Raw genomic sequence first — 13,578 nt, 5'->3', positions numbered from 1 at the left:
GATGTCATTGTTTTAAAGACATTGTGCTGTTGTCATTGTGTTAATGTCATTGTGTTAATGTCATTGTGTTGTTGTCATTGTGTTGTTGTCATTGTGTTGTTGTCATTGTGTTATTGTCATTGTGTTGTTGTCATTATGTTGTTGTCATTGTGTTGTTGTCATTGTGTTATTGTCATTGTGTTATTGTCATTATGTTGTTGTCATTGTGTTTTTGTCATTGTGTTGTTGTCATTATGTTGTTGTCAGTGTGTTATTCTCATTGTGATACCAAGCCTGCCAGCTCTTAACCATGTTGCTCAGGTACAAACAAAGTCTGTATGCATAGTATACTGTAAATACACACTAATCTACTGTGTTCATCCACAAAAGCACAGACGCAAATACACACACACACACACACACACACACACACACAGTCACACACACACACACACACACACACACACACACACACACACACACACACACACACACACACACACACACACACACACACACACACACACACACACACAGTAATGAAATACACAACCAGGGTTTGTATATCATGTCTCCATTATATGGTCTGTATCAGTTGCTACTTCCAGTTAATTTTGTCCACGTATTTTTCGGGTTGTTATGTTTGAATTTGTGTGCTTGTTTAATGGTGTGTATCCCCTATCCAGTTCAGAGCCAGCCATGTGAGTTACCTATCCCAGCATACAGCATAGACTTCCTTTTACATACCCTGTAAGGTTTGGACTGGGTCTTATTTAGTCTGAGAAAGGAAGTATCACGTTACAGATTGTGTTACAGATTGTGTGTGTCTGTGTGTGTCTATGTGTGTGTCTGTGTGTGTCTGTGTGTGGCTCTGTAGGTGTCTGTGTGTGGCTCTGTAGGTGTCTGTGTGTGGCTCTGTAGGTGTCTGTGTGTGGCTCTGTGTGTGTCTGTGTGTGCTGGCTTTTTTATCTGTACGTTCCATTGGAAGCCTGCATGCAGAAATGTGGAAATGCTTAAGTGTACTGTATGTATAACTAGTATATTGTGTGTACTGTATGTATATCTAATATATTGTGTGTAGTGTATAGCTAGTATATTGTGTGTGTACTGTATGTATAGCTAGTGTATTGTGTGTACTGTATGTATATTTAGTATATTGTGTGTACAGTCGATATAACTAGTATATTGTGTGTACTATATGTATATCTAATATATTGTGTGTAGTGTATAGCTAGTATATTGTGTGTACTGTATGTATAGCTATTGTATTGTGTGTGTACTGTGTGTATATATAGTATATTGTGTGTACTGTATGTATAACTAGTATATTGTGTGTACTATATATATATCTCATATATTGTGTGTAGTGTATAGCTAGTATATTGTGTGTGTACTGTATGTATAGCTAGTATATTGTGTGTACTGTGTGTATAGCTAGTAAATTGTGTGTGTTATATGTATAGCTAGTATATTGTGTGTACTGTATGTATATTTAGTATATTGTGTGTACAGTCGATATAACTAGTATATTGTGTGTACTATATGTATATCTAATATATTGTGTGTAGTGTATAGCTAGTATATTGTGTGTACTGTATGTATAACTAGTATATTGTGTGTACTATATATATATCTAATCTAATATATTGTGTGTAGTGTATAGCTAGTATATTGTGTGTACTGTGTGTATAGCTAGTATATTGTGTGTGTTATATGTATAGCTAGTATATTGTGTGTACTGTGTGTATAGCTAGTATATCGTGTGTGTGCTATATGTATATCTAGTATATTGTGTGTACTGTATAGCCAGTATATTGTTAGTGTGTACTTCTATGTGTGTAAGTCCACACTGTAGTTACATTTCACAATTCCACAGGTAAAAGAGTGAGTTTATCTTCTGTCTACTGTATAAACACATTTCTCCTATTCCAAACAAAATGACAGCTGGCCCTCAACCCCTATCAGCTGATGCCAAACAAAGACCACACACACACACACACACACACACACACACACACACACACACACACACACACACACACACACACACACACACACACACACACACACACACACACACACACACCACTGTATAACTGTCTGAATCAGACTAACAAAATGATAAACGACAGCTACGTCTAGTCTGACTACAACTTGGAATCCCATTTGGACCAAAAATATGCATTTAGACTCCGCTACAGCTTAGATGTAATCAGATAGCTATGATTCAATCATTGAAGTCGGGGGCTTAAACCGCTGGCATCCCGTGTTTAATTTAATGTAGACTCACTGTGGGCCAAATCCCCCTGATCTATTGACATCCTGTTTTACATCCCTCAAATAAATAGACTGAGGATATGTCTGTCTGTCTGATGAGGGCTGAGGAGGAGGGGGTCAATCTTCAGGGCTCCGTTTGCTGGAGGGATGTTTGGTGGAGTGTGGGTGGTGGGGGGATGTTAGTTGGAGTGTGGGGTGGTGGGGGTGGTTGGGGGGATGTTTGGTGTAGTGTGGGGTGGTGGGGTGATTGTTAGGTGGAGTGTGGGGTGGTGGGGTGATTGTTAGGTGGAGTGTGGGGTGGTGGGGGGATGTTAGATGGAGTGTGGGGTGGTGGGGGTGGTTGGGGGGATGTTTGGTGGAGTGTGGGGTGGTGGGGTAGATGTTAGGTGGAGTGTGGGGTGGTGGGGGTGGTTGGGGGGATGTTTGGTGGAGTGTGGGGTGGTGGGGGTGGTGGGGTGGATGTTAGGTGGAGTGGGGGTGGTGGGGGTGGTTGGTGGAGTGTGGGGTGGTGGAGTGTGGGGTGGTGGGGGTGGTTGGTGGAGTGTGGGGTGGTGGGGGTGGTGTGGTGGATGTTAGGTGGAGTGCGGGTGGTGGGGGTGGTTGGGGATGTTTGGTGGAGTGTGGGGTGGTGGGTGGATGTTAGGTGGAGTGATGGGGTGGGGGTGGTTGGGGGGATGTTAGGTGGAGTGTGGGGTGGTGGGGGTGGTTGGGGGGATGGTAGGTGGAGTGATGGGGTGGGGTGGATGTTAGGTGGAGTGTGGGGTGGGGGTTGTTGGCGGGATGTTAGGTGGAGTGTGGGTGGTGGGTGGAATGTTTGGTGGAGTGTGGGGTGGTGGGGTGAGTGTGGGGTGGTGGGGGGGATGTTTGGTGGAGTGTGGGTTGGTGGGGGTGGTGGGGGGGATGTTAGATGGCGTGTGGGGTGGTGAGGGTGGTTGGGGGGATGTTTGGTGGAGTGTGGGGTGGGATGGTGGGGGGGATGTTTGGTGGAGTGTCAGGTGGTGGGGGATGTTTGGTGGAGTGTGGGGTGGTGGGGGGGATGTTTGGTGGGGTGATGGGGGGATGTTTGGTGGAGTGTGGTGGGGTGGGGGTGGTTGCGGTGGAAGTTAGGTGGAGTGTGTGTGCGTCTCTGTATTTGGGTTTGTGTGTGTGCTTTGACAGCTGAGGGCATAATTGAAGTCTGTACAGATTAACAAGGAAGTGGCTGCCCAGAACCAAAGCATCATGGGGCATGTCGCGCCTAGGGCCGGTCATTGGCATTAGCTCTGCGGTTACACTGAAGTCTTTCAGCCCCACCACTGTTACTGGGCCCCTCAGTCTCTCAGCGACACAGTCCCTTATCATATGACTACACGAACAAGACCCACTTCTCTGTTCTCCATTAGTGTTTGTTTTTGCCCTTTACCTTGACTAGACCATAAGCTCAATGACAAATGCTGAACAATAATTGAAGTATCACATCATAGGAGATTAGGCCAGGATAGGGTCATCTGTGAATTCCATGGCAAGCCAAAGGTGTTGCTGTTGTTTCTGACCTCATTCAGTTGGGACTGTGACAGTCTGGATTGTAGTCAGTTTACCCTCAAGTAGCCTCATCATGAACTATACTTTTGTCGTGCCACACAAGTAAGAGAACCCTGCATGATTTACAAACAGAGAGGAGAGGAGAGGAGAGGAGAGGAGAGGAGAGGAGAGGAGGAGAGAGGAGAGGAGAGGAGAGGAGAGGAGAGGAGAGGAGAGGAGAGGAGAGGAGAGGAGAGGAGGAGACCGAGAGGGGAAAGATGACGAGATACAGATGGAAGGAGGGAAGAGTTTTGGAGAGAGAAAGAGAGTAGAGAGGGAGGGAGGGAGGGAGGGAGGGAGGGAGGGAGGGAGGGAGGGAACAAACTCGGAGTGAAAGAGAGCAAGTACTCTGTGGAGTCTGATGGAGTTGGAGGCTAGGCATTTTGTCTTCTTCCTCCACTGGAAGAGAAAAGGAGAGTTTTGTGAAGGAGGGTGGAACAGGACAGCGAGAAAACGAGAGAGAGAGTCTTTCACTCCTCTCCAGAGATGAACCGGGAACGGTCCCTGCGAAGACGTCTGTCCTCCCTCCATGGGGCCTGGCGATGGAGTACGGGCTACCTGTTTAGGAAGGTAGGAATGGAGGGAGGGAGGGAGGGCAGGGAGGAGGGAGAGGGGAGGGGTACCTGGACAAGGGAGCGAGGTAGGCTACAAGAATGGCCGTCAATTCATGTTCTCTTCTCTTGTCTCTTCTTCGTTTTTTTGTCTTAGTTTCCTCTTTTTCCTCATGTCCTGTTCAAGGCCTTTTATTGTGCAACCTTTTCTTTCCCTTTTCAGACCTACCAGTCCCCCCCCCCCTCTCCCTCCCTCCTTCGTTCTCTCTGATGGTTAATTTGTAAGGCCTGCTTGTAAAGCCAGCTCCCAGATGGTTTTGATCAGGGTTCCACGGAGACCCCCCACACGTTACCCACCCTTTTTATTGCTCAATGTCCACATTTGGTCTCGAGTGTTTTGTTATATGTTATGGGGAATAAATAATTATAATCAATCATATTTTATTTAGGAGAGAAATACCACTACATTCATATCAACTTGTCTCTTTTATTAGTGATCACAATGCCATTGCTCAGAAAGGATAGGCTGTATAGTCAGCTTCCCAGGCAGCAGGCAATGTTTTGGACTAATTAACACAATTCAACTTCCTCGTCTTACAGTGTAATGTCTCTAATAGTTATTAGTCATCAAGATGTAGGCAGTTACTGTTTGTTTTGTTTTGACATCTGTCCTACCATGGTATGGCACGAGGGTCCCTCTGATGTCTCTCTCTCTCTCTCTCTCTCTCTCTCTCTCTCTCTCTCTCTCTCTCTCTCCCACTCTCTGTCCCTCTCTCTATCTGACCATTTCTCTCTCTCTCTCTCTTTCTCCCTCTCTATGTCCCTCTCTCTATCTGTCTTTCTCCCTCAATCTGACCATTTCTCTCTCTCTTGCTCTCTCTCTCCATCTCTCTCTTTCTCTCTCTCTCTCCATCTCTCTCTCTGTCACCATCTCTCTCTCTCACTCTCTCTGTTGCCATAGCTCTCTCAATCCAAACCCACTCGGCAGAAACACAAAGTAACCAAGGTGCTGCAGACATATTGATAGGCTCAAACTTACTATTTTAGTTGAACTGGAAGTACTTGTAGGGCCTTTCAATCATGTCCTTCGCTCCGGTGACACTCTCTCTCTCGGCAACTGAAAGATGTTGAGGGTACACTTTGTGGTGCTACATTCGGAGAGAGAGAGACAGATAGAGAGAGAGACATACATAGAGAGAGAGAGACACACACAGAGGGAGAGAGACACAGAGAGAGAGAGAGAGAGAGAGAGAGAGAGAGAGAGAGAGAGAGAGAGAGAGAGAGAGAGAGAGAGAGAGAGAGAGAGAGAGAGAGAGAGAGAGAGAGAGAGAGAGAGACCAGAACATCCAATCAATCAGAATAAACCAAATTACAACACAGTCAAAACACAAAACAAAACTACATGACTCATTGGGAAACACAAGCAAAAAGCTAAATGTAGTGCTATCTGGCCCTAACTTGACAGTACACCATGGTAAACTCTTTAACCATGGTTACAAATCAAAACCTTAGAAAAACCTTGACAGAGTACAGGCTCAGTGAGCACAGCTTTGTCATTAAGAAGGGTAGACACAGGAAAACATGGCTCCCTGTAGAGCAGGGGTGTCAAAGTCAAATGGACGGAGGGCCAAATAAAAAAATCAGCTACAAGAAAATCTTTAATTTTCAACAGACACAAAAGACAAATTTCCTTTATATAAATATCCCCATAACATGAACATTAAATGAAAGAAACCGGTATTCAAGGCACCATCAGTAGACTATATTTTCTATTTTAGCAAAAGTGGGCTAAATTTACTTCAAAGAAAAAACAATAATAGCAATTTTCTATCATCCACTCAACTGAAATATTTTTAAAATATAATTGGATTGAAATACAAAAAAATAAAGTGCAAAAATCTATTAATCAAAAACAACACTTTGTTTAAGGAGAAGTAACATGCAGTGAAAACAAATATTAAATTTTAACTTTTAAACTTGAACTGAGTAAAAACTCTAAATATGTGATTGCACAGTAATGTTCACTTGTTTGAGGTTGAGGGTGATACTTGGTGGTGTCCCATCTTTTCCACAAGTTCATCAATGTTCGGGGTAAGGCTCTGAGCTGAAGAAATCCTCAGAATTGAGTGGAGGTGTTCAGCAGTAAGTCGACTTCTGTGTGATGTTTTGTTCAGGTTCATCAAAGAAAACAGTTGTTCACACAGGTATGTGCTGCCAAACATAGACAACGTTTGAGCAGCCTGGATGCGCAGCTGGGGCATTGTGCCGGGGAGGAAACGGGCGAACTCCGCAGCACCCACTGCCGCATATTTTGCCCTCAGTGCATCATTGCATTGGAGGTCAATCAACTCCATTTGGAGGTTTGGTGGTGAGCTTTCCACGTCAACAGCAAATGGGTTACCGAGCAGTTCCAACCTGCTTTTTTGTGCTTCAAAGTCAGCAAATCGGCGTCGAAAGTCAGCGGCAAGCATACCTATTTTATCAGCCAACTGTGTGCTCGGGAACGCACTGGTAGAGAGCTTCTCTTTCATGGTCTGGCAGCTGGGAAAGTGGCTCAAATTTTCTTTCCGCATCTGCGTCTCCCACAGAGTCAGTTTGGTTTTAAATGCCTTCACTGTACTGTACATATCAGAGATGACACGATCCCGACCCTGCAGCTGCAAGTTTATTGCATTCAGATGACTCGTAATGTCACACAGAAAAGCCATTTCACACAGAAACATTTCGTCTCGGAGTTGTGTTGTGTCTTTCCCTTTGCTGTCCAAGAACAGACAAATCTCCTCACGAAGCTCGAAACATCTTTGAAGCACCTTTCCCTGGCTTAGCCATCGCACCTCTGTGTGATAAGGCAAATCACCATGCTCCGTTTCTAACTCCGTCAGAAATGCCTTGAACTGGCGGTGATTCAAACCTTTGGCTCTGATAAAGTTAACTGTGCGCGTGATGATGCTCATTACATGCTCCATTTTCAAGGCTTTACCGCACAACGCTTCCTGGTGTATGATACAATGATAAGCTGTCAGCTCACCTGTCGCGTTTTCCTCTTGCATCTTTTCCCGTATCTTCGCCACCAGTCCGCTCCTGTGTCCACACATCGCAGGTGCTCCGTCGGTTGTCAAACCCACGAGTTTTTCCCAAGGCAGCTCCATCTCATTTACACATCTTGACACCTCTTCATACAAATCATGCCCCGTAGTTGTGCCATGCATAGGACGTAAAGCCAAAAACTCCTCTGTCACGCTTAGGTTGGAGTCCACTCCGCGGATGAAAATTGACAACTGGGCAATGTCAGAAATGTCGGTGCTCTCATCCACAGCCAAGGAATATGCAATAAAATCTTTTCCCTTTTTCACAAGCTGCTCTTTTAGATTGATGGACAACTGGTCTACTCTCTCGGCAATGGTGTTTCTGCTCAGACTCACATTTAAAAAGAGTTGCCTTTTTTCTGGGCAAACTTCGTCACAAACTTTAATCATGCAGTTTTTGATGAAATCCCCCTCCGTAAATGGCCGGGCTGATTTAGCGATCTCTTCTGCCAAAATAAAACTGGCCTTGACAGCAGCCTGGCCTTGTGATTTGGCTTTTTTGAACAGAGCCTGTCGAGATTTGAGGCCTCGTTTTAATTCCTCTGCCTTTTGTAGCCTTTGTTCCATGTCCATATTCTTGTTTTTGTCCGCGTGTTTCGTTTCATAATGTCGTCTCAGATTATACTCTTTCAGTACCGCCACACTTTCTCCACACAGAAGACACACAGGTTTTCCAGCTACCTTCGTGAACATATACTCCGACTCCCACCTTGTTTGAAACCCCCGGTTCTCAGTATCCACCTTCCGTTTTGCCATTTTTGATGGGTATCTGAAAGTTAATTTTACTGTGATGCTGACGACTGCTGTGCCAATAAATATTGAAATGAAGCAGCCTACTGCTCGGTGCGTCACCTTTGCATTGTGGGAAATGTAGTATTGGTGCGTGTAAAAGATCTGCGGGCTGCCGGCTTGCTGCGGGCCGGTTCTAATAATAAATCAAGATCATCCCAGGGGCCGTAAAAAACCTTCTTGCGGGCCGGATGTGGCCCGCGGGCCTTGACTCTGACATATGTGCTGTAGAGGAAAGTCTGTGCAACCACTGCACCACAGCAGAACCCAAGACAGAGCTGAATTTCCTGACAAAATGTAAAAAATATAAGACAATTAGAGTGTCATTTCCCAACCCTTATTTGAAACCCTTATTCAAGGTTTCAGAGACCTCTCTGATGAGAATAGGGTACCTGTAAATTGAATTGAATTGAGAGACACACAGAGACAGAGAGAGAGAGAAATACATAGAGGGAGAGACACACACACATACAGAGAGAGAGAGAGACAGAGAGAGACAAAGAGAGAGAGACACAGAGAGAGACACAGAGAGAGACACAGAGAGAGAAAGAGAGAGAGAGATACAGACACAGAGAGAGAGAGAGAGAGAGATACAGACACAGAGAGAGAGAGAGAGAGAGACAGAGAGAGACACAGAGAGAGAGAGACAGCCGTACACAGAGAGAGAAATACACAGAGAGAGAAACAGACACAGAGAGAGAGATATACACAGAGAGAGAAACAGACACAGAGAGAAAGAGAGAGACAGACAGAGAGAGACACAGAGAGAGAGACAGACACAGAGAGAAAGAGAGAGAAAGACATAGAGGGAGAGACACACACATACAGAGAGAGAGAGAGAGAGACAGAGAGAGACAAAGAGAGAGAGACACAGAGAGAGACACAGAGAGAGAGAGAGAGAGAGAGAGATACAGACACACAGAGAGAGAGAGAGATACAGACACAGAGAGAGAGAGAGAGAAACAGAGAGAGAGACACAGAGAGAGAGAGACAGCCATACACAGAGAGAGAAATACACAGAGAGAGAAACAGACACAGAGAGAGAAACAGACACAGAGAGAGAGATATACACAGAGAGAGAAACAGACACAGAGAGAAAGAGAGAGACAGACAGAGAGAGACACAGAGAGAGAGACAGACACAGAGAGAAAGAGAGAGAGAGACACAGAGAGAGAGAGATACAGACACAGAGAGAGACACAGAGAGAGACACAGAGAGAGACACAGAGAGAGACACAGAGAGAGAGAGACAGACATACACAGAGAGAGAAATACACAGAGAGAAACAGACACAGAGAGAGAGATATACACAGAGAGAGAAACAGACACAGAGAGAAAGAGAGAGACACAGAGAGAGAGACAGACACAGAGAGAAAGAGAGAGACAGAGAGACAGAAAGCAAGAGAGAGAGACAGACACAGCAAGAGAGACACAGAGAAAAAGACAGAGAGAGAGAGACAGAGAGACAGAGCAAGAGACAGAGCTAGAGACAGAGAGAGACAGAGTAAAGACGGGTAGAGACAGAGAGAAACAGAGAGAAGACGGGTAGAGCTATAGAGAAAGACAGGTCTAAGATCTGATGTGGTTTTCCAGACTGAAGTATTGGATGATGATGATGGATAACAACAGGTCTCCCCTCCTGCGCTCATGTGACATCCCCTCAGAGAAGTGTATAGGCCTCGTTGACCTCTCTTTGACCAGGGAAGCCAAAGAGACATAATTAAAATTGTAAGCTACAATATGTTACCCACTGTACACTCCGAAGAACTCGTACCAAAGGACTGTTCTGGGTGGATACTGAATGTGTGTTGGTAGTGTTTATGGGTGGATACTGAATGTGTGTTGGTAGTGTTTATGGGTGGATACTGAATGTGTGTTGGCAGTGTTTATGGGTGGATACTGAATGTGTGTTGGTAATGTTTATGGGTGGATACTGAATGTGTGTTGGTAATGTTTATGGGTGGATCCTGAATGTGTGTTGGTAGTGTTTATGGGTGGATACTGAATGTGTGTTGGTAATGTTTATGGGTGGATCCTGAATGTGTGTTGGTAGTGTTTATGGGTGGATTCTGAATGTGTGTTGGTAGTGTTTATGGGTGGATACTGAATGTGTGTTGGTAGTGTTTATGGGTGGATACTGAATGTGTGTTGGTAGTGTTTATGGGTGGATCCTGAATGTGTGTTGGTAGTGTTTATGGGTGGATCCTGAATGTGTGTTGGTAGTGTTTATGGGTGGATACTGAATGTGTGTTGGTAGTGTTTATGGGAGGATACTGAATGTGTGTTGGTAGTGTTAATGGGTAGATCCTGAATGTGTGTTGGTAGTGTTTATTGGTGGATCCTGAATGTGTGTTGGTAGTGTTTATGGGTGGATACTGAATGTGTGTTCTGTGTGCTGATTATGATAACCGACCATGGGTATGCCCCAAAAACATACTCTCACACCAAGACAATGTGTGAGAAAGAAAAACTTTCGGTGATTTATGAGTTAAAGGGCATTTGGGGTGCTTTGGCTTTCTCACTGTCAAACCAGCATAACTGCATGTGGGGGTTTGACATCTACCTACGCAGTCTCGCTATTGAGAATGTTTGCTATAATGACTCATGTCTTCCTTGTCTGCTTATGTTTCAGGGCTCCACAAAGTCCTCCAAGAGTATGGAGTCTCCACGCATACCATCAAGGTAAACTATTTTTATAGCATGGTGTACAGCAGGGTGTATGGCAGGGTGTATAGCAGGGTGTACAGCAGGGCGTACAGCAGGGTGTATAGCAGGGTGTACAGCAGGGTGTATAGCAGGGTGTACAGCAGGGTATACAGCAGGGCGTACAGCAGGGCGTATAGCAGGGCGTACAGCATGGTGTATAGCAGGGTGTACAGCAGGGCGTACAGCATGGTGTATAGCAGGGTGTACAGCAGGGCGTACAGCATGGTGTATAGCAGGGTGTACAGCAGGGTGTATAGCAGGGTGTACAGCATGGTGTATAGCAGGGTGTATAGCAGGGTGTTACAGCAGGGTGTACAGCAGGGTGTATAGCAGGGTGTACAGCAGGGTGTATAGCAGGGTGTATAGCAGGGTGTATAGCAGGGTGTATCACAGGGTGTATAGCAGGGTGTATAGCAGGGTGTATCACAGGGTGTATAGCAGGGTGTATCACAGGGTGTACAGCAGGGTGTATAGCAGGGTGTATCACATGGTGTATACCAGGGTGTACAGCAGGGTGTACAGCAGGGCGTACAGCAGGGTGTACAGCATGGTGAATAGCAGGGTGTATAGCAGGGTGTACAGCAGGGTGTACAGCAGGGTGTATAGCAGGGTGCACAGCATGGTGTATAGCAGGGTGTATAGCAGGGTGTATAGCAGGGTGTATCACAGGGTTTATAGCAGAGTGTACAGCAGGGTGTATCACAGGGTGTATAGCAGGGTGTACAGCAGGGTGTATCACAGGGTGTATAGCAGGGTGTATAGCAGGGTGTATCACAGGGTGTATAGCAGGGTGTATCACAGGGTGTATAGCAGGGTGTATAGCAGGGTGTATCACAGGGTGTACAGCAGGGTGTACAGCAGGGTTGTTTTACTATGGTTCACCATAGCTTTTACATCCTCATTGATTCATCAAGTCTTCATCAACACTTCATCTTCTGTTGGGTTGTGTTGTGTTGTTTTCTGTTGTGTTATGGCGTTTTCTGTTGTGTTGTTTTCTGTTGTTTTGTGTTCTGTTGTGTTGTGTTATGTTGTGTTGTGTTGTGTTATGTTCTGTTGTGTTATGGTGTGTTCTGTTGTGTTATGGTGTGTTCTGTTGTTTTCTGTTGTGTTCTGTTATGTTCTGTTGTGTTGTGTTATGTTCTGTTGTGTTCTGTTGTGTTATGGTGTGTTCTGTTGTTTTCTGTTGTGTTCTGTTGTGTTATGGTGTGTTCTGTTGTGTTATGGTGTGTTCTGTTGTGTTATGGTGTGTTCTGTTGTGTTATGGTGTGTTCTGTTGTGTTGTGTTGTGTTATGTTCTGTTGTGTTGTGTTCTGTTCTGTTGTGTTGTGTTATGTTCTGTTGTGTTATGGTGTGTTCTGTTGTGTTGTGTTGTGTTATGTTCTGTTGTGTTGTGTTCTGTTCTGTTGTGTTATGGTGTGTTCTGTTGTGTTATGGTGTGTTCTGTTGTGTTATGGTGTGTTCTGTTGTGTTGTGTTGTGTTATGTTCTGTTGTGTTGTGTTCTGTTCTGTTGTGTTGTGTTATGTTCTGTTGTGTTATGGTGTGTTCTGTTGTGTTGTGTTGTGTTATGTTGTGTTGTCTTGTGTTGTGTTGTGTTCTGTTGTGTTATGTTGTGTTCTGTTCTTATGTTTTCTCTCCTCTCCTCATCTCTCATCTCCTCCTCTTTCCTCTCCCCCTTCCTAGCCAACACCAACAGGGAAACAAAAGTCCTCACACAGGGACTTTAAAATGGTTTAAGTTCCCGTCTTTCACCAATATGAAGAAACCTGAAAAGGGGTAGCAATGAAAATATGAAAGTAGACTCACTCCCTATGGATCTCTCTGTGCAGTTCGTTTTATGGCTCACTCCATCCTCGTCCTTCAATCGCTCCTACGCACAATGGGATAGCAGGCCTTGGTCCATGTTTTACTGACAAGACCTATAGGTTCTTCACATTAACCCCACCAAGGACGCTTGTGTCTACTTTATTAGACCCTATTTGTACAGCTATAGATGTGCAGAGCTTATTTATTTTATTTAGAGTACATTACTCTTTTTTCGTGCCAAAAAAAACCATTCACTTCATTGGGGGAAGCAGTAACGTAATATAGCTGGGCACTTTTGGGAGACATTTGAGACCATTTGTTAGCTTTTTAAAGATGTTTTTTTTTACACAGCTCCGAATACAATGCATTCCCATTGTGAGAGGCAAGCGGCAAGCAGCAGTTGAAATTGTCCATTTGTGTCAAGAGAACAACCTCTAGCTAACCAGCAAGCCCTGTAGTTAAACCTGAAATAGCCGTTCAGACATCCAGATAGGCTACTCTTTTCTGTGTCATATTCTTCCTGGCATTACATAAGCTGTCAATTTGTGCTTTACTTGTGTATAGATTTATTTAACCTTTATTTAGCTAGGCAAGTCCGTTAAGAAAAAGTCTTATTTACAATGACGGCTTGTTCAGAACGACAGATTTTTTTCCTTGTCAGCTCGGGGATTCGATCTAGCAACCTTTCAACGCTCTAACCACTAGGTAGTGTAGAGATGATGTGGTGTAGAGATGAGGTGGCATAGCGTGGAGATGAGGTGGTGTAGAGAAGAGGTGGTGTAGAGATGAGGTGGTGTAGAGAAGAGGTGGTGTAGAGATGAGGTGGT

At 44.8% G+C, this 13,578-nt stretch overlaps 1 protein-coding gene across 11 annotated transcripts in view; it reads left to right on the top strand.

The window, feature by feature from the left end:
• Nucleotides 1-13,578, top strand: part of LOC139405501 (tensin-1-like) — a 253,258-nt gene that overhangs the window by 158,196 nt on the left and 81,484 nt on the right. For 10 of the 11 annotated variants that reach the window (XM_071147881.1, XM_071147880.1, XM_071147878.1 and 7 more), the window contains one exon: nucleotides 10,874-10,923. In XM_071147881.1, the coding sequence (XP_071003982.1) occupies nucleotides 10,874-10,923 (50 nt within the window). Of the gene's footprint in view, nucleotides 1-4,175; nucleotides 4,387-10,873; nucleotides 10,924-13,578 lie in introns of those variants that run through there. The other variant, XM_071147882.1, reaches the window with a different exon arrangement.

Source organism: Oncorhynchus clarkii, chromosome 3 (assembly GCF_045791955.1).
Source record: "Oncorhynchus clarkii lewisi isolate Uvic-CL-2024 chromosome 3, UVic_Ocla_1.0, whole genome shotgun sequence".
Taxonomy (NCBI): domain Eukaryota; kingdom Metazoa; phylum Chordata; class Actinopteri; order Salmoniformes; family Salmonidae; genus Oncorhynchus; species Oncorhynchus clarkii.
This window is presented reverse-complemented; position numbering and strand designations above follow the sequence as displayed.